This window comes from Poecile atricapillus, chromosome 1, assembly GCF_030490865.1.
Source record: "Poecile atricapillus isolate bPoeAtr1 chromosome 1, bPoeAtr1.hap1, whole genome shotgun sequence".
NCBI lineage: Eukaryota > Metazoa > Chordata > Aves > Passeriformes > Paridae > Poecile > Poecile atricapillus.
Genome location: NC_081249.1, coordinates 150,458,360 through 150,485,941, shown reverse-complemented (window position 1 = coordinate 150,485,941; position 27,582 = coordinate 150,458,360). Strand labels below are relative to the sequence as shown.

The 27,582-nt window shown below is 35.1% G+C and overlaps 1 protein-coding gene across 1 annotated transcript in view; it reads left to right on the top strand.

Moving 5' to 3' along the window:
* SPRED1 (sprouty related EVH1 domain containing 1) overlaps positions 1-27,149 on the top strand; it is a 60,725-nt gene extending 33,576 nt beyond the window's left edge. The window contains exons 3-6 of the mRNA XM_058849450.1: positions 7,733-7,901; positions 9,247-9,296; positions 17,242-17,400; positions 22,103-27,149. Of these exons, the coding sequence (XP_058705433.1) occupies positions 7,733-7,901; positions 9,247-9,296; positions 17,242-17,400; positions 22,103-22,762 (1,038 nt within the window). The 3' untranslated portion in view covers positions 22,763-27,149. The remainder of the gene's footprint in view (positions 1-7,732; positions 7,902-9,246; positions 9,297-17,241; positions 17,401-22,102) is intronic.
* Positions 27,150-27,582: the final 433 nt, after the last annotated feature.

The window sequence follows — 27,582 nt, the reverse complement described above, 5'->3', positions numbered from 1 at the left end:
TATAGACAAAGTAAATTTAAAGTCCCTGTCTAATGCTGTAGCTGAACTTTTCTGTATCAATGATTGTGTACCAGAAGAACCAGTTATTTGCTTGAAATGTAATACCCTGCTTTTTTAGAATTGAGCGCATTGATTTTTTTAGAAACTCTATCCATTTTGGGAAAAATTTTGCTATTAATTTTTCTTCCAATGAAAGATTAGAGTTTTTATGCCATTGATACTGCATTTAGGAGTAGTGTTGGAAATGAGAACTTTATTAAGAAAATGAAATCAGGTGGAATTCCTCAGTAGTGGTTTGGTTAGCTGTGTAATATAGCTATGACAAAAAGAAGCCATTTTATATGAGAGCTGCTTCGTATTGAAAGACGGATTGAAGCTGACAGGTCCAAGAATTGACCTGGCTTGATGAACACATAACCAGTATTCATTCATCAGCTATCTTACATAAAATACTGGTAATAAACATCTCTTAAGAAGCATCATGAAAATCAGCCTCACAAAAGGAAAACTGGTGCAGGATCTCAGCCATTTCTACATGCAGGCCTAAGGAAGACAGAATGGGCTTACTAAGGATTGCTTGGTTACTTGTGCGGCAAACAGATTTCTGGGTGGGTGTGTCTCACTGTGGAAAGAGAAGTGGAGGAGGTACAAAAGCTCCATCTCAATTACTTTTTTTAAGAATATATTCTTTTCTGCAAATAAACTTTGACTCCTCTGTAAGCTTAAAAGATAGAATTACTTCTTATACTGTACTGCTGACCCTTCCTCAAGCACAACAGTTTGTCCCCTGAGGCAGGACTGCTGAGTTCTCTGCCTTGACTGTGACTACTGTAGGAAGAGAGCATATAAATAGAAATTCTGCTGACTCAGTTGTTTCTGAGGGACGTAGCGCTATTAGCAGAGAACCCTGTGTTCCCGCACAGCTACGTGCACCTGCAGTTCCTTCCTCACTTTGCAGTAGTTCCCTCTAGAACTCTTTTTAGCCTTGTTGAGGCTCTTTTTGAGAAGCTTAATTGCATTTAGAGATACTTGATATTTTTTTCTTAACTCTTAATACTTGGAATATTCACAGCTTGCCTTAAAAATAATAAAATGCTCCAAACTAGAGACTGGTTTAATAGTGTGTCTGCATGCATATAAAGATGTCTGGCCATCAGTGTCCTGATCTGTTTACAGTGTCCTTTCTCCCGTTTCCCCTAGGCAAGACTTGTTTTGTTTCCACTTCTGGTAGAAGGTTTTATATGTTTCTCCTCCTCTTCCTGTCTAAAATCAAGCTCATGTCAGCATGAATATGTTTTCCAAACCTTTATTGTCTTGAACAGTTTGTTTTATTTTAGGTTTTTTTTGTGTGTGTCCCATCCTGTGTCCATCTGTCTTCCTTGTGCTTGCCCCCAAAAGGTGACCTAACTAGTCTGTCAGTAATTGTAATGATTGTCTGATCTTGCTGTAGTTATGGAAAGTTGCTGTTAGAAGTCAGCCCCTCAAAAACACAGGATAAAAGGTGGAGGAAGTGCAGCTAGGACAAACATCTCTCCTGTGTATATTAAATAAAGCTCAGGGAACTAACAAATATAGATTTAGGGTGTGGAGAAGAACACTGGAGAACCAGTAATTCTTTGATAACTGAATGAAAGGTCACTGCATATTCATGTATTTCTACAGACTTCAGATAATGCAATTATAAGCAACAGCTAATGTGTAATGAATTAACAACCAAGTTGTATGGTATGCAGCAGGACCCCACTTGGCACAGAAGCAACAAAATCCTGCAGTGATATGCAATGACAAAATTAGGTCATGACACTTACTTAGAAGGGCAGAAGACAGCAGACACTGAAAGAGAAATCTGTTGGACACGTCACTGATTCTAAAACTGTTCTGATCATTATGCTTTCAGTATGATTAATGGTTTTACATTCATTCTTGGGCTATTCTTGTAGATTCACAGTTCAAGCACATATTTTTACCCTTTTTTTTATGAAGCCAAACATTTGGGGTTTTAGTCCAAATAGAAGTGACAGGTGACTATTATATTTCATAATAATTAGAATTTCATAATAATTATATATTTTATTTTTGATTTAAAAGTAAAGTAAAAGTGGAAGCCAATGTATTTGCTATTGAGTGGATACCAAATATTTTGATCATCTTCAGATTTTTCAGAAGTGTTATGCTGAATCTACTGTTTCTGTGCACCAACTTTCCTCTAGTCTCGTTTTAGAGTGCCCTTGGTAAATCTCAATGCCTGAATAATCTTTGAAGTTAGTAGTATGCTGTTTAGTTGGCTGCTCTTCCATTGTATTTGAAAAGAGAGTGTAACAGTATTTTTTTAAAAAACTTCCCAAACAGTTTCCAACATTTCAGTTATTCAGACTTTGAGTACGTGTATCTTCAGAAATATTTAATTAATAATCTACTGTAATATCTACAAGTCACTTGGACCATAGTTTCCAGTTTACTAACATTTTTGCAAGGTACACACAGCTCTTCCTGAAAATACTTCTATGGATTGAGAGAGAAAGTCATCTTTACAAATTAATTTCCCCACATTCTCTAAAGTCACATTACACATTGCTAAAATACCTTCCTAATCAAGATTATATCTTGATTTTCTCTGGCCAGTAAGTCTCTTCTTTTGTGAACTGGCTTAGCTTCCAGAAAATGTGCCGAAATTCCATAATCCTGGAAACCCAAATCCTTGGAACACTTTTCTGTGATGTGGGGAAGCATAGGTTTTGAAAAAGTTCAGAAAGTAAATGGAGTTCAGATCTATAGCTTTTCCTAAGATAAATGGGAATCATAATGCCAATATAACTGGTTAACCAATGTGTTAGTAGAAGGGTGGAATTCTCTCCAAAGCAGCTGGAAATCCATAGGTGAGGTATTTGATGGAGGTATCTTCCAGGTGCCTCTTAAATGGTTATACTGAAGAGGAATTAATCAGCTTTAGTTGCTACTTCTGACACTACATGCAGTTCCATTCCAGTGTTCCAGATCTTTCCATGTATTTTATAGGCTATGGAGGCATTTAAATACAAGTACAGATTTCAATCTGTAAGTCAGCTGTATAAATAAATACTCCGGAAAGAAAATCAAAATACTGAAGATCCTTGTTGGAGAGGGCTTGTGTTGTTTTTACACCTGAGAAGCAGGTTGGTGTCAGCCCTTCTGTGAACCAGCTTCAGACTACATGTAGAATTTCCAAAATGTTTGTGTGGTACAGAGCTATTCAAAACATCCTTTGGCATTCACAAAAAGCATCCTAATTATCTGAGAAGAAAATCAAAGTGGTGGCACCATTGAATTAATTTGAGAGAGAATGCTCCCCGCTAATTTGCTCAGGTTATTTAGATTTGTTATGGAATGTAAGGGTATTTCATGAAGACTTTTCACATAATTACACATTTCCCCCTTTATTATAATCACCTTCCTAGATCAGGCTCCAGCCGGTCTGCTTGGAACAATTGCACTCCCGTGTAACCTGGTCAGGTCTGCTGTTTCTGTGTTCACAGCAGCTGTCTTCTATCTTAATAGAACTAGTGCTAAACACATATTAGGCTCAAACTTACTGGTTTTAGGCTTTGGTGAATTTTACCTTCTTGAATAAAAAGTCTAATAGACTACTCTGGTTTATTTTCTTCTCCTGACTTTTGCCATGCAAGTTTTTATAAAAGGAGAAAAAAAAAATATTACTGGTATCTTTTAGGAATCAGGAGTGACAATGGTTAAAATCTTTCCTTTGAATAAAAATGAATTGTGTAACGGGAGAGACACAAAGCTAAAACTGAATATAAACACCATTCTGTTCTAAAAATCTGCTGTTTACAAACTTAAATATTTATTTTTTTAATTGTCTTTAAAGTTTGAGGATTGATTCTGATGGCCTATAGTACAGCCCTTACATCATCTTCTTATTTCACCTGAATCAAGTGTGCATAAAATAATTCTGTCATATAGTTACTGTGGCACTGGGTTCATATACGCTGTAGCATGAATTTACTCAGGCTGTGCTGCCTGTTCCCAAGAGTAATGCAGAAAAGGCATTCTAAAACTATGTGCTTATTTATATATTTGTAGATTTAGGTTGGGAATGAGAAACAGTGAAGCTATCTTATCTTACATGTGCTCTTGTACATTTTGAAAGTCCAGCTGGAAACCAGTAAAATAGTATCCAGTATCTCAAAATGTTCAGTTATTGGGTCTGTTAAGATAGAATTTTGTATCAAATGCAAAAGTTTTTTTTTCTTTCTTTTTTTTCTGAAATAAGCTCTAAATAATGATGTAATGTCTTAAATGCTCATTTTATTTCTGCATAAAAATATTAGTGTTTTAAGTGCTGAAGTAGAAAATTTTTTACTCTGGAGATTGAGCTTGTCTACATAAGCCAGATAGATTTTATTGTCTTTAAAGCATTTAGTTTTTAAAGGTGAGAAAAGAAACATTAAGCAAACAAGTATTTTTGAGTAGCAATGAATTCATTAGTGTTACACTCAATGACATCTAGATATTAAAAGGATTTTTTTCATTAAATAATAGGAGACATAAAGCCCTACTTATGCTATGAGAATTTAAATTTTGGTCATGTGCATCTGGTTTTCTTCTGTCTTGAGCCTGATGATTCTGCAACATTTTCCATTATGTACCAAGGTAGATGTTTCATACTTGCACGGAAGTCTTATATAAAAGTCTCCAAATGAAGAAAACCTTCACAACAGTAACCTATGGGGTGTTTTTTGAAATGAAACTTAGTTAAGCTGTAGGCACTTTATTTACAATTTTTCAAGTCTTTTCTGTGCATATCACTGGAGATCTTGGGGAAGGTCTACCTGAAAAGGTTTGTGTGTGGGTAACCATGTGGGAGAGTATATGATCTTCACCTATGATGTGGAGAGTTCTGAACCATAGTGAAGTGCACTAAAAAATAAATGGAATTTCGAAATATATCTGCATTGAAAAAGCTTGGTTTCCATTTCCAGGCCTTGGAGAATACATGTATGAGGATACTTCCTCCCCAGCCCCCATGATAGTTCGCATGCTTGAGCATCAGGAAGCCTTTGGCACAATTAGGTTTTACAATTTAAAAATTCACTATTGCTGCAAAGCATAGAAGTGTTTCAGCGAGAGAAAAGAGAGAAAAATTCTTCTGGGGATGGTTGGTATGTTTTTTTATTTGATTTGGATTTTTTGTATTTCTGGATATAACAAATACTATTGAAGGGCTGGATGTTTATAAATTTCTGTTCCACTGCTAATTGAGACCTACAGCTTTTCAGTTTTCTCTCAGGTAGGGCAGACAAGTCTTTATAGCAAGTCTTGCTTGTACAGATTCTTATATCTGATAACATACACAGTTTTGATGCAACATATTTTTCCCTTTTCAGTGCCCTTTCACTTATATCTTCTGTGTTGTGGTCTGTTTTCATACAGGTTTAGATGGCAAAAAATCAGTGTCACACCCTCAAATGTTGTTTCCTTGAATTAAGTTGAAAACAATTAGTGTTGGATGGGATGTTTACTTATTTTGTTAATCATAGCTTGTTGTAAGAAATGTAAGGGTTGGAAGTGGGGGTAAATGCTTCTTGGGCTGGAGGGAGTTGGTTTGGGGATTTTCTAGTTCGCTTTGTGTGTCTGAAAACCATAGCTTCTACTCAGTGAAGTTTTAATCCAGTTTTAATCTCTAGTGGTAAAATTGTTATTGGGTATGAATTTGCAGTATGAAGTAATCTGGATTAATCCCTTCAGCACCAGAAATTCATTGTGATGCTATAAAATCAAGCTTTTGCAGTTCTTTTTGTTGATGTTTTGGATGACACTGCACACAACCTATACTATGAAAATAGTTGGTGTTAATGTATTAGAGATCCCTCTAAAGAGCTTTCAGACCTAGAAAAGGCAGTGGTGTGAGAAGCCTTCATTTTTAACTGCTCTTTGAAAGAGGAAGAAAGTTTAAAATCATCCAGAGGAACAAGGAACAATTATTTGATGCACCTTAGAACTGCAGAATAATCCTTTTTTTTCTGCCTGCAACAGCTTTTCCTACAGACCTACAGAAACAGATTCCTTGTTGTGTTTTCTTGTAGGCAATTTTACCTACATATTGTTGGCTATTAAGGGAGATCCGAGTGGAGAAACAAAAAATTATTTCAATGCTGAAGGAGTTTATATGTGCAGAAAGAATATTATCCTTCTAGAGGCAGAGGTAAAAGGCAGTAACAGTTGAGAGGAGATGATTACTGGTGGGTTGTAGGGGGAATAAATAATGAAGAGCAAGAGAAAAAAAATCTATTTGCCTATATAATAGACAATGGAGAAAAGGAACACAAAGAATATGTAACAATAACCTAAGTACACATATGGATATATATTTTTTTTTGAGGGGTTTTCTCAGTTGTGTATACTTAAACTAACTTTACCGTATCCTGTGAGGAATTTTGTATTTTCTCTTTTAAAAAGCCACATATGTAACAAAACAAAAAATTAAAATTCTAAAAGTGCATCAATGAAATGATAGCATATTATTGAAATGATAGTGAGATTCCTTCATCATCAAATACCAATACACAGAGACATGTTGTCTTGCTGGGGGCTTTATTATACTGCTATGGGAGCAGATCAGTGCATCTCTCTCCATACTTTCTTGTTCACGTTCAACTTTTTTTCATCAATAAACACTCTGTAACAATGTTGCTTAAAATAATTTTTGCCAGTAAAGTAGATGTGCAAATACATTTTTAAAACCAGACTATTCAAAGGGGAAATAATAAGGCTTTCCAGTACCTGAAGGGAGCCTGCAGAAAAATCTGGTGAGGGATTATTTAGCAGAGATATATTGACTGGACAAGGCAGAATAGCTTCAAATTTAAGGAGGGTGGATTTAGATTAGATACTAAGAAAAAAATCGTTATTTTGAGGGTTGTAAGGCACTGGAACAGGTGGCCCACAAAAGTGGTGAATGCTCCATTCCTGGAAGTGTTCAAGGCCATTTTGGATGGAGCTGTGAGCAACCTGGTCTAGTGGAAGGTGTCCCTGCCCATGGCAATGGGATGGGCTTTGATGATTCTATGTGGAGACTGTGACTTTTCTTTATAACTGAATGTGCTTGTATACCTGTAATGATTTTGTAGCCAAATAATTCTGATAATTGTACACAGTTACTGTTTTTTTTTATAGTTGAACGTGAGCCAGAAATGTATTTTGTTTAGTTGCAGGCAGTAGTACATTCATAAAGATTTTAGGTTTTATTAATTTCATTTTTTAAACAATTCTCTTGTATTTTACTTGTCTAGTAGACTTTCTGGGAGAAATCTGAAAATCTGCCTGAAAGCAGCATGGAGTTAGTCTAGCGCTAAAATATTTTGTAGATCCTAGTGCTACAGTAAAATTTGATATCAGCACACAAAATGCTTTTTGGGGACATGTGACCTGTTTCATTTGCTGAACATCTACCAAGTCTGTACTGGTTTTTGCAGGTATGAGATACTTCTGTGGATATGACATTTCTGAATAGAAAGATTGACTCAGTGTCTTCAACCCATACTACTTATCAGCAATTGATAGTGAATAATTTGGCTGTAATGGAAATGAAGTTAAATTTACATCCTTGTAGCAGGAAGAAATTTTAAAAGAGACCTCTATGATGTATGTTTTTAGGTAGTTCACAAAGACTACCTTCTGTTCTCAAATTTTATATATTGGTCATTGATATATTTTCCTTCTGTTTTCTTTCTGAAAGGTGGTCTTGGAATGCACATTAAAGAAAGACCTCGTTTACAACAAAGTTACTCCTACTTTTTACCACTGGAAGATTGATGACAAAAAGTTTGGCCTCACATTTCAGAGTCCTGCTGATGCAAGAGCATTTGATAGAGGTATTCGGAGAGCAGTGGAGGATATTTCTCAAGGTACATATTTCAGGTGAAAAACTTGGTGGGATGGAGGAATACTGATAAAAAATATGTCAAAGCACTTTGTGTAACATTTACATTGACAGTATTTAAGGATGCGGATTAAACCATAATATATTGGAATTTTAATAGTTTTTGAAATAGTACTTCTGGCATTTCTAAAGTGCCATTCATCCAAGTGTCTTAAATTGTTTCACAAACAGTAATAATGTAATTTCCTGAAACATCCCTCGCTACATAATAAAGCACTCCCTCTTTCTTTTAGACATGAAGAAATGGAGGAAGCTGGAGTGTTATATTCTCTCACTTGGATCTTAGAAGCATTTTGCAACTCCTGTGTTCTTGTAGGATAAGCTGGGAAGTTGAATGATTTGTGACCTGTTGAGTTCTCTCATTATCTGCACATACTTTCAGTTAATAGTTTTATTTTTCATTAACAGGTGACAGCGTAGTTCTGAGGGCGGGGTTTTTTTAGGAACAGAAGAATTTACTCAGATAGCAATATGGCCAACTGGTTCCAGAGCTTGACTCAATTAGTGGAAACCAGTGGGCAAACTGAAGGATATCATCAAGCCTAGATTCTGAGCTGAAAATATATTAATGTGTGTATATATATATGCACACTCATATATATGTACACGTATATGTATGTATATACACCCACACATACATATACACACATATATATATATGTTTTGCTGGATTGAGACAGGGAGGGAAGAGAACAGGTGTCTATTGAATTAAAAGAACATCTCTTTCCAATTTGTAAAAAGTAACTTCAGGGATTTTGTGTGTGTTATTCTACTAATGAAGGGAGGAGCGTGTTTCTCAAGGAAAATGCTTTTTGACGTACTCTAATGACTGCTTTGGAATTTTATTGGTATAATCAATATCCTTTCAAGACAAATAATTAGAGAACATGAGAGTAATTTTTTTCTTTTAGGGTCTCACAATTTCAATTTCTGCTGATTTACAGCAAAATACAACACAGTGCATTCATGCCAACTAAATGTGTCTGCCTTTAGTTTTCAAAATGCTACATTAAAAGGAATGTACTCCCTTGCTTCTGAATGCTGATGACACTTTGAAAATGCTTTTATAAGGAAGGTGGGAGCAACAGAGAAGAGTGTGGCTAGGAATACTCAGTACAGAAAATGCAGAGTGTAGAAATGAATTATGCTTACTAAATCAACTTGAAATGCAGTGATCTATGGGTTAAAAAGGTAAACAAGAATATTTATATCATCATCACTGGATATTGAGAAATGGTGTGGGTTACTGGAAGCAGTAAGCGGTAAATATGAAGAAAATAACCTTGTCTACCTTTTTTCTTTTTATGAAGGTTATCCACCCTCCCAAAATGATGTTGAAGTGGCAGAAGACTGCTTTCAAGTAAGTAAATTTTTTAATTAATTGGGAATTTTTTCTTTTATAAATGTACTGAACAGGTTTTGCTCTCATTAGTGAGAATAAGCAAAATAAGAGCAATAGTAAAATTCAGTTGAATTAAATAAGTTTCAGAAAAATTATCTAGAATACTCCTAAACAAAGTAGGTATTATTTAATCCATAGGATCATTAAGTGTCCTGATTTAAAATTTTTGAGTTCAAAATGTCTGTTCAAGTTTTATGTCCTCTTTGATCTTACTGAAATATGAAATATTCTTCTGGGAAACAGAAAATAGAGGGATGAAAAATCTTTTTACTTGTACATCCTGTTTGTTTTCTTAAATTTCACTTTGCGGTGATAAAACACTTCTAACATCAAATGGTTTGAGTTGAGAAGATGCTGAGACAATGGTTAAGAATCTGAAGACAGGAGTTTAGACAATTTTTAATAACACACTAAAGATAAGGTAGTCACTTGCTGAGATTTAAGTTTTTATTGATCTTTTTTGGCACTGTTCTATTTCTGTAGGTCATAATGGCTTAAGAGATAAAAATTTGTCCAACCATGCTTCAGAGTTCCAGTGTTTTACATGTATACCATATCATATACCATAAATACTGTAAAACTGATGCATAGCACTGCTTGGTAATATCCAAAAATCTATGTAATTAAAAAGCCAGTATAAAAAAATATTATGGAGACAAATACATACACACACAAGATAAATAACTATAATATATCTGAATAAATTCTACTTGTGTCTATGTATGCTTGTAATTTTTTCCTTCTTATTTATAATTTTAGGGAAAGCTGTGTCTTCATTCACACATATATTCAGCTTTCAGAGTGCAGAAATTTAAATTATTATGAAGATGCTAAAGAAAGAAGTTGGCTCAGAGGTCTTAGTGACTATTCAGAAAACTGATAGTGTTGCTAACTGATTTCTTCTGGGAAAAAGTGTTGTCACTTATGCAGTAATACATCCTGTATCAGTGTAAGTAGAACCTCTAGAACACAAATTCAAGAAAAGTAGCAGCTGACTTTGAAGACATTCAAAGAGACATTCAGCTGAGAGTCAAATATTTAAAAAGGATACTGCAATGCAGTGGCAATACAGAAGTCTGATATCTTTTCATTTTATGGTAGAAGAAAAGTATTTCTTTGTTTAAGTGCTGGCTATGTTACCACCTGTTGTTCTTTATGTGCAGTGCTTTTTTTTAAGGCACTTGAAAGTAAAATTGCTAAAATATTAGATATTTCAGATTTTAAAAAGAAATGAGATTTTGTCAGGGTGAAGGAAATGTGTGCCAAAGTTAATGCAGTCCTTAATCAGCTTTTAAAGGACTTGCTTAAACATGCTTTGTTGCAAGGATTAATAATTGAACAGTTTCTACAGGACTAATGAGATTAGAACCAATTACCTCTTGATTTTGCTGCCTAGTTATTATGTTTCTATATAGGGATGCCAAAATTGAGGAAAATACCTGAGATTCATTATAGTTACAAATTTGTTATTGAGAAAGTGAAAAAAAGTGTGTTTACTACATCTACTCTATATATTTGAATATCAATATACCACCTATTTATATTTGTAAATACAGGTTTACGTTATGTTCTATTTTAAAAAATAAATGTATGTATTTTTTAAAATGTCTATAAACCAGATTTTATATATAAAAACACACACACTATATATATATATATATATATATATATTTATATATTACAGGTACAAATAATCTTGTGTGGTACAAACTGCTGGCAGAACTATCTTTTACATTCTAGACAGGAAAACATACTTAATGACTTCATCACAATAGACATTATTTAACTGTGGGTAGATACCCTGTTTTGTAAAAGCAAAAAAGCTAGCCAATATCTCTCACCATATCTCTGCACAACAAAGTAAAATAAATGATGCTAGCATTGCCCATCAGTAACAATACCAGAAGGGAGAAAAACACCCAGAAATGCAGAGAAAACTGAATCCACCCTGGTTTAGCTATGCTTCATCTAAATCAGGTTTATGTATCAATAGTGAAGCTGTAATTGCAGGGTTATGAACATGAGTGTAGAAAAGCTACACCATTTTAGTTATAGGCATCAGGTCTAGCCTCCAAAAATACCTTTGAAATGCCAAATAGTCCACATTCTCTTAAATTATTAATTCCTTCCACTTCCAAGATTGATACTATGATAAGTGAAACTGGATACCCCAGGGTCTTTTGAACTTGATGCATAAGGCCATCATTCTTTAAAGATAATGTGTTGAGTATTTGAAGAGTCATGTTGACTTGTCCCCTACTTCTTGCCACCTCTGTGTAGTTTAAAAGGCTTAGTGATTTTTTGTTTCCTTGTTTATTTTATAAGCTGTTTTCCAAAGTCTCTAGCAGTTGTTTTGAGTGTGTTTTGGAGTATATCTATGCAAGGGCATTTTGGAGTCTGGATAAAATATTAAAGAGTAGTTTTTCCTATACTGTTCTAGTCATCTTACACAGCAGAGATCCTATATTTAGTATACATTTGAAGTATAAATATAGTATTTAGTTTGTACATAAATTTAATTAACAATGGCTTGTTTTTGTTGTTTGGTTTTTTAATGAAGATGACTAGATGATGAAGAAAGATAAACATGCTTCATAACTTTTTTTACTGGCTGGTTAAATTTTGTGCTATAGAGAGCAAAAAAAATGATCCAAAGAAGATCAAAAATTATCATCTCAGTGTGAAATCTCATTGCTTCCTTGTAATAAGTATCATCACATTTTATAGAAGCAGTTAGCAGAAAAAGTGATTATCCAAAAATTGTATGTGCATATCTTAAATGTAATTCCAAAAACTGAACTCTTGTCTTTTGCCTTCTAGGCTAGCAATTGGTTTGCTACGTTATACCTTGGTTCACTAAATTTTTTTGTTTTCAATTTATATTTTGTAAATAAAATCTCCCAGAGAAACTATTCTTTTTGCTGAAGATCAAATTTATCGTTTTAAGAAGACATAGTTTTATTATAGTTTCTTTAGCTGCTTAAATCCTAGCATTAAAATAATATGATCCCTTAAGGGTTTTCATGGTTGCTTAAATTATTGCAATTATTTTTAGTTGTTTAATTAACTTGTTAGATGCAAATTGTTCATATCATCAAATAAGCCCTAGTCTTACCAGATTAATTTCAAACAGAAATACACAAATGAGTTAAGGCAGAGCTATCTGACTTCCTATAATACTGGTAAATGGAACCTGGAAAAGTATATGTACTTACATGGAAATACACATTGGGAATTTGTTTTGTTAGGAAGTTTAGATATTTATTGGTATAAAACCTTGCATTTTGAATGGAGTAAATAATCAGCTTGTGTAAGGCAGTTTCCTTGTTTGTTAAAAGATTTGCTCAGATTCTTTTCCTCTTCCAAATATAAACTTCTTGCTCTAAAACTTACCTAGCTTAACTGAAAAAAAAATATTTTTTTTTTCCTTAAAACTAAATCTAAATGAAATCTAAAGCTCATACATTTAAAATTATTTTTGTGAAGGTTTTGGAGCCTGTAATGCGTAAGTCTTGCTTTTGTGAACTGAAAATCAGAGTAGCTGAGCTTTAATTTCTTTCAGTTTTTGTTGATTCAGCCATACTGGTGTTATTTATAGGCTACCATCACTTTTTAACTGTTTTGAGGTAATTAGATTTGGATCACTTATGCTTTTGAGTTTCTTACTGCTGGCAGAAGAAAACTGTAGACTGATAAATTGTAAGCAGAAAATAAAAAGTTTGTCTTGTTCTTTCAGAAGTTAGTACTGTTGTTGTTTAGAAGTTGGACTTTTTGTTAATAGGAACGGGAAAAGGCCTGCAGCTTCCATGCATCTTCAGGTGTCTTGGTGCAGGCAGGGAAGACATTAATTCTTCGTGTGCCATTCTGTAAATACACTATTTAGTGACCTCTTCATAAGGGCCTTTAATGACTACGCAATTTATTTTGCCTCTAATAGAAAGTTTGCAGAAGTTTCATTTTACTAAAATAACATTGTGACTTGTAAGAAAATGTGAAATAATTTACCCTTGACCTACTCTATTGTTTTATGGATAGGACAATACTATATGGTAAAGCACTAAAGATTAGAAATATTTAGTGCAGTTAATAAATTGCTTAGGTCCAGTTCTTAGAACTAAAAGTAATACTAATTCATATTATCAAATAAATATAGTTATAGTTTCAAATAAATATATTCATACATTGTGCTAAATAATTTTGGTTTATTAAGCTCTTTTTGTTGGAGTTGTATGTAAAAAAGAGGATAAATTATATTTTTTTTCCTCACCAGTATTCCTAGCAGCCTCTTTACATATAGTGTTCCCTACATTTTTGGGTGGAAAAGCCTTTGAAAAAAGAGGCATGTCAAATGTCTTATTTTTTAGTTTAAGCTGTATGAAATACTCAGAGTAATCTAGGTAATATTTCAGTCTATGTCAGAAACACACACCTGAAAATAATATTGCTCCATCAGTCTGAGAAATAGCCAAAGCAGAAGGAAGTCATTCAGATGTTTTTGAAACCTGTGTCATTTATTCAGAATTGAAAAATTAAGGAAAAAGCATTTAAATGTTTCTTGTGTTGTTAGCATCAAACAGCAGATTTTGGGGCCTCATGGGAAGTAAATGCAAGAACTGGGATGCAGCGGAAATGTGGTCTCTCATCCATCCTTCTGTGTAATCATTAAACTTACTTAGAGGAGAACATTTTTAACAATGTTTGCAGAACAATGTTGAATTCTCTCCCAGACTTAACTCTGGCAAACTGGGAGAAGTAAGGAGAGAAAATTTGAAGAACAAGAGAAGCTCAGTCTGGTTTTCATTTTCTCTACAGCTGTCATCTGGCTTTGAATTCTGCTGGAGAGCTACAGCTGGAGTCATTTTATTGCTTTACCCAGCATCCTTTTGCTTGTGCGCACAGAAATGTTTTAGTAGTCTTGGAAAAAAATTCAGAGTATCTCTTAGCAACCATAGGACAGTAATTATTATACCAGCAGCTGGGAGCAAACCAGATTTCCGTTGTGCATTAAAAACTGGCGTAGGTTACTTTACAGATGATACTGAATAACCTATGCCAGTACTGTACTTTGCAGGCTGTGGTTAAAGAATATTGAATGTGGGCGGTGTAATTGCTTTGGACAGTAGAAAAGGAGAATGTGTGCATCTGTGCTAGTGTGTGATACTCTGTATATTTGTTCTCTACATGTTCTTGTGGAAAACTTTATGTTTGCTTCTTACTTAAATGTATTTTCAACACAGTACCATTTTTGTTTCTAGGGCTTCCTACTTCAGATTGTCAGTATAATGGAAACATTATAAATGTGGGTTTTCAGGTGTTTATGACCTTGTAATAAAATATCACATTGGAGCAAGAAGTGTTGTCCAAGGAAAAGGTTTTTGGATACTAATAAATGTGGTTTGAATGTATCTAACTACAGTTTAATTTAAAAGCAGAGTTCAAGCATGTTCATCTGGTATTTCTGTAATTCGGCATAATGAATATTTATGGGCTAAAGAACTGAAATGATTGCTTTTCATTTTAATACCAGAAGTTAGTCTGTGTCCACTTACCTGTAGTGTATAGGCTGGTAAGCTGAGCATTGTGCTTTCAGAAATGCTGTCTGTCGAGTTCTTGCCTTACGAAAGGTCACATGTTTTTCTCTGTCTGCTGCCACCCCGAAATTTGTCCTTGAAGTCAATTAGTTTGAATTGTGGTATCTGTGTTGGAATTTTCTAAAAGCATTCTTTGATAATTGCTGTGTATAGGGCACAAAGGTTTGCTTTAAGATTAAGGTTTGGGTTTCGTACATCATCTGGCACTGCTAGTTAGCACAGTAAGAGATGATCTGTGCCTGTGTCCTTCATTAGAGGGAGCCCTCTTTGACTGCCAAGGGGAGTACTTGTGTCTGCCTGTGTGAGCATGTGTGTGTGTCCTTTTTTGCTCTGTAGTGCAGATAGTTTATTTTTAAAGAAGAAAGCCGTGAATCACCTGCAGGGACCAGAAATAATGCAGGCAGCTGCAAATCTCACCCAGGGATAAAGACTAGCTTGTGGGTAGTATGTGTTTTTACCCTGGGAAGGAAGGAGTAGAAGTTTTTGCAGCTTGCTCCCTTCTCCCTAGACCACTCAGATTTATAATAGCCAGGGGAAGGGGAAAGGGGATGCTTATCACTGTGGTTTCTGTAAAATGGCTTCTAGCTGTTAGCTTAAATGCTTGTAGTCATTTTAAACATTGCTCAGACCAAAAATGGTTGTAGGCATTTCTTCCTCATTTTGAATACAGCTCTTCTGTGGTTTGAGCCACTGTTTTGGAAGCTTTTATGTCATTGGGCAATGTATCTGCCAGGAGTACCTCCTGCTATGAAGATGTCTGCTATTGCACTAATATTTGATGGGTTTTGCTCTTAAAATAAGTATACATATATGAAGTCTAATTGTTATCAGTCATTCCAGTATTTCTTTTATATTTCTTTCCCAACAATGTTTGACCAGAAAATTTAGTTTTGACAATAACAAGATCAATTACTTTGTGGTGGTGTCATGCTCAAGGATCTGCAAATAGTACTTCTTTTTGGCATTTTGCCTGTCTTCAAATTTTTTCAGGGGAACTTTAACCTGCTTGAGTGAGCTTTTGTCTTTCTTGGGGTGTATGCTCTCTAGTATTAATTATGCTGATCATGAATTAATCACTAAATTTCATGTTTTCCCACATGATGTTTGTGAAACAATATATAAATTCTTAGTGATGTGATGATTTTCTTTCCCCTACAACATCAGCTACAGACCAGCTACTTCATATTATCTAGATGTCTTAAAACTTGATACATTAGGCTTTTATTTATGTGAGGTACTAATGTAATCCTGGAATAAATTCCTTAAGTATTTTGATAAGTGAAAACTAATGATTCCAAGTTAATACTTAACTTGCCAAAACTTAGGTTTGCCTCTGCCTCAGTATTTTTCTGTAGTATTTTTATTCTTTTCCTTTAAATGTTTTCTTGATACATACAAATCCTCATAATAAAGGTAAAACAACCTCATTTCTGGAAGCTGGATGCTGCCAGAATTTTCTCAGTGCTATCCATGATGACAGCCAGTTAACTTTACAGCATCCCTCTATGCAAACATACAGTACATTTTTGGCGACCCAATTGAATTTGTATCAAAATGCTCTGCTGTATCCTAAGTATCCCAGTCAGTCAAGCTTAAAGAATGAGAACTGTTTGTTTTTCAATTCATTTCAGAAATTGGATCATCTTACAAACCAGTATTCTACCCAAACATACTTCTTCCTTCTTCTGAATGGCACAGGTCCTGCAGCTATCTCATCATATATTGCTTCGTGGTCCCACTTTTTTATCAAATTGCCCAATACAACTGTAATTGCAAAAAGACAGTCATTACATGTTTAATACACACTTGCTGCAATTACATCTTTTAATTGGGCCAGTATAGGTTAAAAATTACTTTCTCTTACTTTCCAGCTGATTTTGCTTTTAATTTATTAAAAGATCTGACTAGCTTTTGTCCTATTAGTCTAGAATTTTTTTTCTCCAATTGTGTTTTTGTAAATACTGGCAGCCTCGTGGGTAGTTAGAGAAAACATCTATCTCAGAGACAGGTTAATCTCTACTTCCATAAAGAAGTCTGATTTGGCAACTGTATTTCAAAGGCATGTATCTCTTATGCCCAAGTTGTTTACTGTCTGCAGAAAAATTCCGTACTTACTGTCTGACTCAAACTAAAGAAAATACTTGCCTACTTTGAAATGCTTTAAAAAATGTGCATTTAAGAATACTTGTGGTTTTAGATACCTCTAATACATTATGTAGAGTATTAACACGTTTATGTATGAACTTGTTTGGTTTGGTGGTGTTTTTATATAAATGCAAGAATCATTTCAAGGGAGTTCTTATGTGTTCTAGACTGCTCAAGAAAACACATCAGGTTCACTAATGAAAGATCACCTTTTTCAACATGAAACTGTAGTAACCAGTGAAACTTACAACAGTGCAAATTTAAGGCCTTCAACATTTGAGGATTTCAACACCAGGAGAGTCTGTTTCCCTAGCCAACCTAACCAGGTAAGAATAACAATAAAAGAACCAGTCCTTACTTTGCTTGCTGTATTAATGGCACAGTATGTAGTTTCTGACAAGAAATCACTGCATTCTAAGTCCGTGTGCTCTCAACTTCTTAAAATGTTCAATATGAACTTTGCAGCTGAAATATTCTAGCATTATTATGGCATAGGGAAGGCTTTTTGAAGGTATTTACCTATCTTTGTAATGCACCAGACTACATGAATAAATCTATAATTTCTCTGAAGTCTGTTTTATATTGCAGATTTCAGTATCTGCAGCCTTAAAAATCTGTTTAAAATTTTTCAGAAAATGTTAATTGGACATTAGCTCAATCTTGATTGCATATATACTAATACTGTTCTGCTTAGAAATATTGGAAAGTATCTTTACAATTGATGTCTTGGGTGCATTGTACAGTAGGGCACTGCTAAATATTTTTTTTTGAAACATTGCTTATGCTTTCTAAATGCCTATTTAAACTAAAGTACTATGTTTTGGTGCAGAAAGGAAAATATTTCTATTTATATATATATATATCAGTTATGTATGACAAGTATTCAGCCATTGGTACAGCTTTTCCTTTAGCACTATACATTTTTCTTCTTTTCTACAGCTAAAAGAACTGACAGTTTTTGTGGACTGTAGAAGTAGTCTTAGTAAGTTGGATTTTAATTAATTTGATGGCCTTATGTCTAGAACCAAAGACATGGGAAGCTTTTAAGAATGTGCTGCATAACAGAAGTCAAAGCAGAATGCAAGTTCAACTAGTTCTGAAGAACCAAAAAAATACTGCTGCTGCTTGAAATAAAGCTTTTTAGTACCCTCAGTTATTTTTGCAGAGAAAAATGGGATTGTACTTAAGTCTCATATCAGCTACTCTTAAGCTGCTTTATTGGGCAAAAGAAGCAAGCAGTGTTACCTGGAGAACTAAGAAGCTTGGAATTACTAATTTTTGATCTTTAATCATTGATCTACTCCAGTTATCTCTTCGTATAAGTCACATCATATATTTGTTTCTGTTAAGGTACATATTTTTCCCTCTTCCCATTTACTTGCAAAGGGAATAGTAGATATTTTTTAGGCTAGAATAGAATGGATGGGTGATAATATTAACAGCTAATATTTAATGGCTTGATCTAATCCTGTTAGTCTTCCTTGTATTGTGAAGAAAAATGCAATAGCTTGAAATACTTGTATGTTTTAAAAGCATGTATAAAATCAGCTACTGAGAAACTGATAATTTACATTGTGTTAAACTGATTAGCCTGTGTCTGATAGAAATTAAATAGAAATTTCTTTCAAATTACAGTGTTAGAATTCAGTTCTCAAAAAGGGAAGTTATGGGAGATTCCATGAAAATTTAAGTAGATATTCTTTAAAATATTCTTCTCATATTGTAGCACCATCTGCAAGCAACAGACACTCTGCTTTTTGCATGGTCTTGTGGTACACACATTTAGAACACAGGCAGGTCACCAAAACCTCACATTCTGTGTGTGTACACACTGCACTGGCTCTGCTAAACTCCATGCATTGGACCAGGTGGCACAGCAGATCTTGAGCTAGTTACTGGGTTTGTGTCAATGTGTGTAAATAAGTTTGAACACTCTTAAGTAAGAGTGTACTCATAAGTTGAATAGCTCAAGACGTACATGCTCCAACTAAAGAAGTGATTAATGACAATTCAGATTTTACCTGTAATATTTTGACTGTTAGTAAAAAAATACTCAAGTCCTTCAGCTTTCCAGCTTCTGATACATGGATGTTTGTTGAACTTAGTGCTTTGTGATGATGTAGTCAGCTGCTGGTGTCTTCATATTGAGAAGTTGCAAGGTGAGCAAAATTAGGTATATCTCTTAGAGGAGAAGCAGCAAAGGTTACAGTACCAAGGAATTGACTGTGCCTTGTTTAAAGGTGCACCCCTTCAAGTGAGGTGTGATATTTGTGGGTTCAGTTGCTTCAACAAAAATTTTCTGCCTAATTTCTGGTTGGCTAATCATGTTCAGAATCAGATTCTCTGTGGAATTTCAGTTTGCTGTAACAGTCTACCTCCATTCCTGCTTCTGCTTCCCATAGATGACATTTATACTGAGTTTTAATTTTGACTATTTAGAGGACTGGGTACATTATTTTCATTAAATTTTGCTGCTGTTTGTACCTATCTGAATTTGGGTTATAAATTTGGGTTGTGAATTGTTCATAAGTTTTCATGTACTTCATGCATTCACAGAGGTCCCATTTAATACTCTATGAGTAAGCTCTTTCCAGCATTTCTCCAGTTTGCTTATTTTTCAGAATTTTCTGCTCAAAAAATACTTCTTAATATCAGTGACATAAAGAAGGTAGTAGTGTCTTACGTGTAACATGCTAGTTAAGCATTTTCAGGTGTTGGGCTCAAGACTTGAAAAAAATAAATGAGTTCTATGTATGTGGTGGGTTCTGTTCAAACAAATAAAAAGCCTTCAAAGGCTAAGGAGAGGTCAGATTCTACAGCTGTTAGTATTTGTAGTGACCTTTAATGGCTCATAGCTGTCTGGACAATGGGAGGTTGAGGGTGGGTTTCTTATACTGAGGTTTTAGGGATTTTTTTCTTTTAAACAATGGGTTTTATTTACTGTCTTAAGTGCATGCATAATATTCTATGTGGACAGTGGGGTAAGGATCCTTTATGCCTGTAACATAGGGAATTCTAATTTTGCGGCTATTTTCTTAAATAAATTTATACCATAAAATGTTCAAATAAGACAACTAGCCATAGTTACTTATTTTTGCTAAACAATACATTCTTCCTCTTGTTTGAAAACAAAATAGGACTGAGAAGCAGTCTGATTTTATATGCAAAGGGGAATCCTAGCTGCTTGCATGGGAGCCTGGGAAAGTATGGAAGAGAAGCAATGTTAGCTGAATAGGATATAACCTTTCTTCTCCCTGTATCCTTGAAACCTTGTGGAAGTTCAGCTATGTGGCTTGGAGCCAAGAAAAAAAAATTGTTCTTGTCAGTGTACTCCAGTTGAAAGTCCCAGGGCAAAGCATCTCTAATTACAGTTCTGTACTCATCACACAAGGACTGTTGAGCTGGGAAGGGGTGGTTAGAGCAGGCTACAGATATTCTTACATAATCAGAAGACAGCATATTTTAAGAAGCTCTTCCTTCCTCTTTTCCAGCTGCCTTCCCTTTCCCCTTCTCTGTCTCCTACCCCAAAACCAGGACATGCAGACTTCAGCACACGAGGAGCATAGACACATGCAAAGTGACATAAAAATTTTTTAACCTAATCATCTTCAGTTTCACACACTGCAACAGATTAGGAACATGCAGTTCAATTGTTGTACTTGCTTATGGAATGGTGACATATTAATTCTCATTAATTTGAGTACTAATAACATAAACCCTCTCAAAGCAACAGTACTGATGCCAAAGATTATTCCCAAGTAATTCATGATTCTGGAAGAATCTAAAAAAAATAGGTTAGGGATTGCAAGGGTTTTTTGTCTTTCCTGAGAGATGGTTTACAGGCTGTGCACTTGACAGAGAAAAAGGCAGAATTTGACTTGAAGCCCACTCATAATCTGGCTCTGATTATAATAGCCCTACAGTGTAGGAAAATAATTGCCTGCCTGTAAGGTAGAAATTCTGGGGCATACTGAGACCCTTGCTTTTTGGCTGCACTGTCTGCTATTTTCAGGAGCTACTTTTATACACATGTGATAAATTTTTATCCTGTCTTTATTTGCACATTTGCTTGCAAGTCATTTGTAATGTGAGTTTGGTAACATTTAGTGGCAATCCACTGTCTTACACTTAGATATCTAAAGCCTGAAGTATTTCAGTTTGGATGATTATCTGAATTTTGTCATCTTTGATAACTTTTTCATGCCTCCATCCCCTTTAATTGTAAAATGGAATGGACAACTATTAATGTCTCTACAGGTATTGTATGTGTTTACCACATTCCTTATTACTTGCCTTTTTGAAGTAAAAGGTCTTAAATTATGGTCAGCTCATTACAAACTGAGAATTTAAGAAGTACATGGGTCTTCGCCTGCTGGTGTCCTAAACTAATCAGTTTAAGTAGTGTATATTAGCTAAGGGGAAACGCATTCAGAAGATGCTGTTACTGATTGATCATCATACTGAATCTTATCCTTCATATTGCAAAATCCTTATCTAGAACCCAGCTTTGATAATGACTTACCAGTATTCAATACTCTTGTTATAAATTGGAGAGAGTTTGAAAACTTACAGCAGGAATTAAGGAAAGCTTCTCCTGGATAACACAATAGTGAATGTATTGGGGTGTTAGTCCTAAAGCAGCAGATCATCACATGTAATCAGCACATTAGGCAAAATTAATCTGTGGAATTAGTTTTCACTTTAAGATATTAACACTCTAAACATAATTCACAGAGCATTATCAAATTTTATGTAGACGCCAAAATACCCAAATTTAGTGTCTCTTACGAGACACTAAAAAGTCAGGAAAGAATACTGAAGCTCGCAGACCTAATACCCTGCAGAAGACTCAGTACTGTGGGGATGTTTGTAGATTTTAGTAGTGAGAAAATAATCTGAATTTTTTATCCTCAGGCAACAAGAGAAAAAAGACTTGGTTTTTTAGTTTTCTAATCTAAGTTTTACATTGTAGGTTGACATTAATTTGGGACTTCACCATAGTGAACTTCTCTTACTTTGCCATTTCAGGTCCCACTGAAGTCAATCAGACACGTTAGTTTTCAGGACGAAGATGAAATTGTCAGAATAAACCCTCGTGACATTTTGATACGTCGTTATGCAGACTACAGGCATCCTGACATGTGGAAGAATGACCTGGAGAGGGATGATGCAGACTCAAATATACCATTTTCTAAATCAGACAGTAAAAAATCTGACTATTTATACCCATGTGGGGATGGAACTAAGTTGAATTCCCTAAAAGACTCAAAGAGTTCTGTGGTATTTAAAACTCAGCCTTCCTCATCAAAATTTAAAAACTCAAAAAGAAGGAAAGAGGATGGTGAGCGTTCCCGCTGTATATACTGCCAGGAAAGGTTTAATCATGAAGATAATGGCAGAGGAAAATGTCAAGATGCGCCCGATCCTATTAAAAGATGTATCTACCAAGTTAGTTGCATGCTTTGCGCAGAGAGCATGCTGTATCACTGCATGTCAGACTCTGAAGGCGATTTCTCTGATCCTTGCTCGTGTGACACTAGTGATGACAAGTTCTGCTTACGCTGGTTAGCACTGGTGGCACTCTCGTTCATAGCTCCGTGTATGTGCTGCTACCTCCCCTTGAGAGCATGCCATCACTGTGGTGAGGTGTGTGGGTGCTGTGGAGGAAAGCATAAAGCTGCGGGATGAATCAGTCTTGTGCCAAACAGAGCTGAAAAATCTTTGTTTCCAGGAAGCATCTAACTTGGATTTGTGGAAGCTTTTTGGCAAGCTGAAGGGAATCTTCTTTCACGTAAGAGATGCTTGATGTGGAGGAAGCCACAAGACTTGTCAGACCTTGGCATTTTACAAGTGCTAGCCACGCCTAACTACTATTTCCTTTGAGTGCGTGGCATTTGTTGCGAGTTGTGAAGGAGATTTTGCAAAGGAAAGCCTGTTCTTATTATTGGCTATAAAATGAGTATATAAACTATGATTATACTAAAAGGGATTAACTTTTGCCACTTTGTACATTCATGGTTTAGGTGAGGGGGCTCTTTTAAAAGGATTAAAACTTATCTGAGGGGAAATTTTAACTAAAAGTGCACTAGTGACAGTTGATTTAAGATTAAGAAAAGTTAATACTCAGCAAATGAGAAATGAAACTGATTTTAAGTGCAACTAAATCACTTATTAATAGTTTTTTGGAAGCAACTTTATGTATAAATAACAAATGTTTATATTTAACTAAATGTGTAAGGTACGAATTATTACATGTTAAACTTTCCTTCCCTCCGATATAGTAGGTATGGACCATATCTACTGTCACATTCCATGGTAGTATTTTAAATAGTTAATTTAGTTGCATTTTTGTTCCAGATGGACAAATTGATATTTTCAGTCCTGGTTCCCTTCAGCTACAGTTTGTGTTGAGTTGTATCCATGCATTCTGATAATCTAAAAACCTTTAAAATATTAATTATTCTAGTCTTGAGTGACCAATATTTTTTTGTTAAGCACAGATGTAATTGTCTAAAATGTTCTTGTTAGAACATAACATTTATTTTTATATATAAATTACTTTGATTTCAACATAATAGCAAAAAGGATGTTGTTTCTGTTGTTCAACCAGCAAGTTGTTTTCTTTTGGGGTGTCCTCCAAAAATACTTTCTTGCATATTCAAATGTTCATTAAGCAAAAGGTACATTAAGGCAGTTGTAACAAATTGTCATCAGTGTTCTTGTTTATCCTTCTGTTAAACTAGGATCCTGTTCAGCTGTTTATCAAGTACTATGATTAAAACAAAAGATTAATAACAAAAGTGAAATTGTTTTCATTATTTTGAACCACAACTTTTTCTAATTTGAACGGGCAAGAACAAAAGAACTGTGTATTTTGTTCAAAAAGAACAACAAAAGACTTAGCTTGAGAAATAAATTACAGCCCAGACAAAACTGAGTGAACTTCTTAATTGGGGAAATTTGAAGGCGGGACTGGGGAGGGAGGCTGGAGAGTGAGTGTGTGTGTGTGTGCATGTGTATGAATGCTGGTATACTGTGTATGGTAATTCTTATGGTTTTGTATTTGGTAAGCCTAACTTTCAGGTAAGAATTAATCAATTAACCCACAGAGAATTTTTAAAAGCATTACATGTTGTGCTGTGTTATGAAGAAAGAATCATGTACTACTTGTTAAAAACATGTAAAACACTAAAACCAGTCATAATTCATTAGCAAAGGTGCCTGACATCTTGGCTGAAGTGGGACAGATTGTCTTTAGTATACCCTTGTTATTAAACATAGAACCAAATAATTTTATTTTAAAAATGCATTACTTACTTTTCTCACTTACATGCATTTCTTCAGTATATTTTGTGTAATTATTTTTCTGCATGTATCAAGCCCCTTAATTTTCCCGTGTAGCCCAGAAGTGAGCAAATGTATATAACTGTCTGTAAAATACTTTTTAAAAGAAAACATTTATATTTATATTACAGCTTGAATTGACCGCCTTGTGTACATAGATCATCTCAAAGTATTATTTCACATTGAAAAAGACAACAAATATCTTGATAACTATAGAAGTTATGGAAGAGCTTCTAGTTTTGTATTAAGAGTTGATTGGATGGCCGAAGTCCAAGAATATGACCTGGTAGCAGCAGTCTTGGTTTTTACTGTTTAATGTTTTTGAATGCTGCTACTCTGGTTGGTTTTCATGCTTCACACATTTTCAGCTAAACTTGGTTGCCTAGAATAGACTGTTAACTTTAAAAACAACTTTCATTAAAAAATGGTGATGTTTTTCTAGTGAATGAGAAGAACTTAACATTTGTAAGTGCTAGGTTCCTAATTCAAGGTGGAGAGGTATGAACAACCTAAGAAAAGAACTTGCTGGCTGTATAAGAAAATGTATATATACTTCAGAAAGCAATTAGTTTTAGCAATTTCCTCTGAGCACTATACAACATAGTGGAACTCCTGGTCCTGTACTGTATTTTATATGACACATATCCTTTAATATTTTTATTAAATGCGTGCATTAATATTTTCACCTTGCATTTAACCACTTTGCTGCTAAAATGTTTTCATCTTTTGCTCTTCTCTTTGAAGACTTGTATCATCTAAAAACGGTTACTGATGGGCCCGTGCTTGCTTGTTCCCGTTGTGCTGCAAGTGTCAGCCAGCTTGCCTGCTTTGAGAGACCAAAGGAGTGAGTGCGAGGATCCGAGGTTGCGTAAGGATTGGTTTTAGCAGCATGCACGTGTACTTTTCCTCTGGTGCTAGGGATCTTACCCACTGTTACATTTAGGAGATGAGCAGTGGAAGGTAGACATAGAGCATACCCATTCCAGAACAGCTTGTTGCATTCATGCATCTTCCGGTTTTGGCGGCACGTAACATTCATTCTGTCTCTTCTGAAATACCTTCTTGAGCACTTGGAAAGAGAGAAATTTCTTCCTCGATCTGTAATCCTTGCCCTTAACATCGGTGCTGTAGTTTGTCAGACCCGAGCATTTGGAAACCGTCACTGAATATTAAGTCCCTCGCTCGTTGAAAGCCTCGGTTACGGTGCAGATTGTTTCCCGTGGCAGTGGGGAAGCGGGGGGAGAGCGTTGCTCGGGCACCATCTGCTGGAGGAAGGCTCGGCGGCCTCGGGCGCAGCTCAGTGCCATCGCAGTGCCCGGCTGTCCGTGCACAGCTTGAGGCACACGGTTGGTTTGTGCTTCAGCCGTGAATTTACAGAACAGTCATTTGCAATCTGACCGGGATGCTTTAGCTTATCATGCCTCTTAAGATTTATTATTAATACTGAAGTAAAAATCCTTTGACCATATATTTTGTTTGGTTTAAAATTGTTGTGATAGCCTGTCACAGGATCATAAGGACAAAGAATGAAATGAAAATTCTTTTGATTGTGTCACTGGGCTTATAAGAAAGGGGTTTTATTATTTTTATTTTTTTATGATGACTGTTTTATTTATTTCCCCTCTCAAAGTTCTTCCCACAGCAAAGTGATGGAGTTTTGATGCTCATGCAGAGGTAATTTGGCCTTTTGGTTTGTGATACAAATCAAGTTGTGAGTATGCACAGCTGGATGTGTGCTCTCACACATAAAATTCAGTAGCTGTGAAGGATACACAGTACAGCTGTGTGCATGGTTAAAGCAGTATCTAATAATAATTACAATTATTATGGTAACTGTTTAGTAAAGAGCACGATGTCATAAAACTCTTTGAGAGCTTATAGAAGAGATGTTTCAAACAGTCTTAACCCATGCAGTTTCCTCTAGAGAAACAAAGGTTTTTGAAGAATGCTGTAATTGTGCACGTTGGAATATAACATTCCCATTTTGGATGAGTTCTCTTCAGAATGATCTGTTTGTGTGTACCTGGAGGATACTGTCGAACACTTGTGTAAACAATGCCCAGGTTTAAATTAGACTTTAAATCTTTTCCAAGCTTACGGCACAATGTACAGCCAGTACAGCTATACATTCATATTAGTAAAATGAAGATCAGGATTACTGGCTGGCAACAAAAACAAGGACTTTAAAAAGATGCCTTATGGTACTATTAGTCCAGCAGCTGGCTGGATAAAACTTTTTAACTTTGGTGCATTTACAAATATAAACAGGGGTTGAGGGGGGCTGTTGGGTTTTCATTTTGGGTTTGTTGTTTTTTTTCTGAAAATTTCCCTTAATTGCAAAAGTTGTGGTTCGTTAAAGAAATCAAAGCATTTGGTAAAAAAAGCAGCCTTCATGTTTAAAGCTGCAGTATAAGCTGTACGTGGTTCTCCTTCTTTTGCTTGGTGCCATTTGCTTTTCACCCTAATGACCTCAAAGTGCCTCATGTGTATATTGTTTCCATTAAACCTCAACTGCTATTTGTGTCTACTAAATGATGTATAATTTAATTAATTCATCCCATAGGTGTCTGCTTGAAGAATATGAATATAGCTTGTTACTTTGAATATATAATGTAAATATGTCTTTAAGTTTGTAACTGGTTTATTACATCATATCCTTGTAAGATGGCATAGTAGATAACACCATAAAAACTGTTTCAATGTTTTTCCTGTAATTACCTAATTAAAACTATCTTGAAATTAAAAAAATAGCATGTTTTTCCAATCTTTTTTGGGATTGCTCAGAACAGTGCACATGAAGTGAAATGTTGCAGCTCAAGAACAGAATAAAAAGAAGTAAATACAGGTATTACCTGCAAACTCCGGCATCTTTCATTGTAGGAACCATTTTTAAGAGTTGCTATAATGCTTTAAAGAAAAACGGGCTTATACCAGCTTGCTTTGTATGCACAGCAGTACTTGTCGTTGACACGCTGAGGAGGTCAAGATTCCTTTACATAAAATGTATATATCTGAGTTCCCACTTGACCCCACCACAAAAATGCGTATCTCTGAATATAATTCTAAGCTTTGTGTAAGTTACAGAATAAGATGTACATCAGAAAAGGAAGGAAAACTAATCAGTCCATGAAGAAAAATGAACAAGTAGAAACCTGTGAAACTGT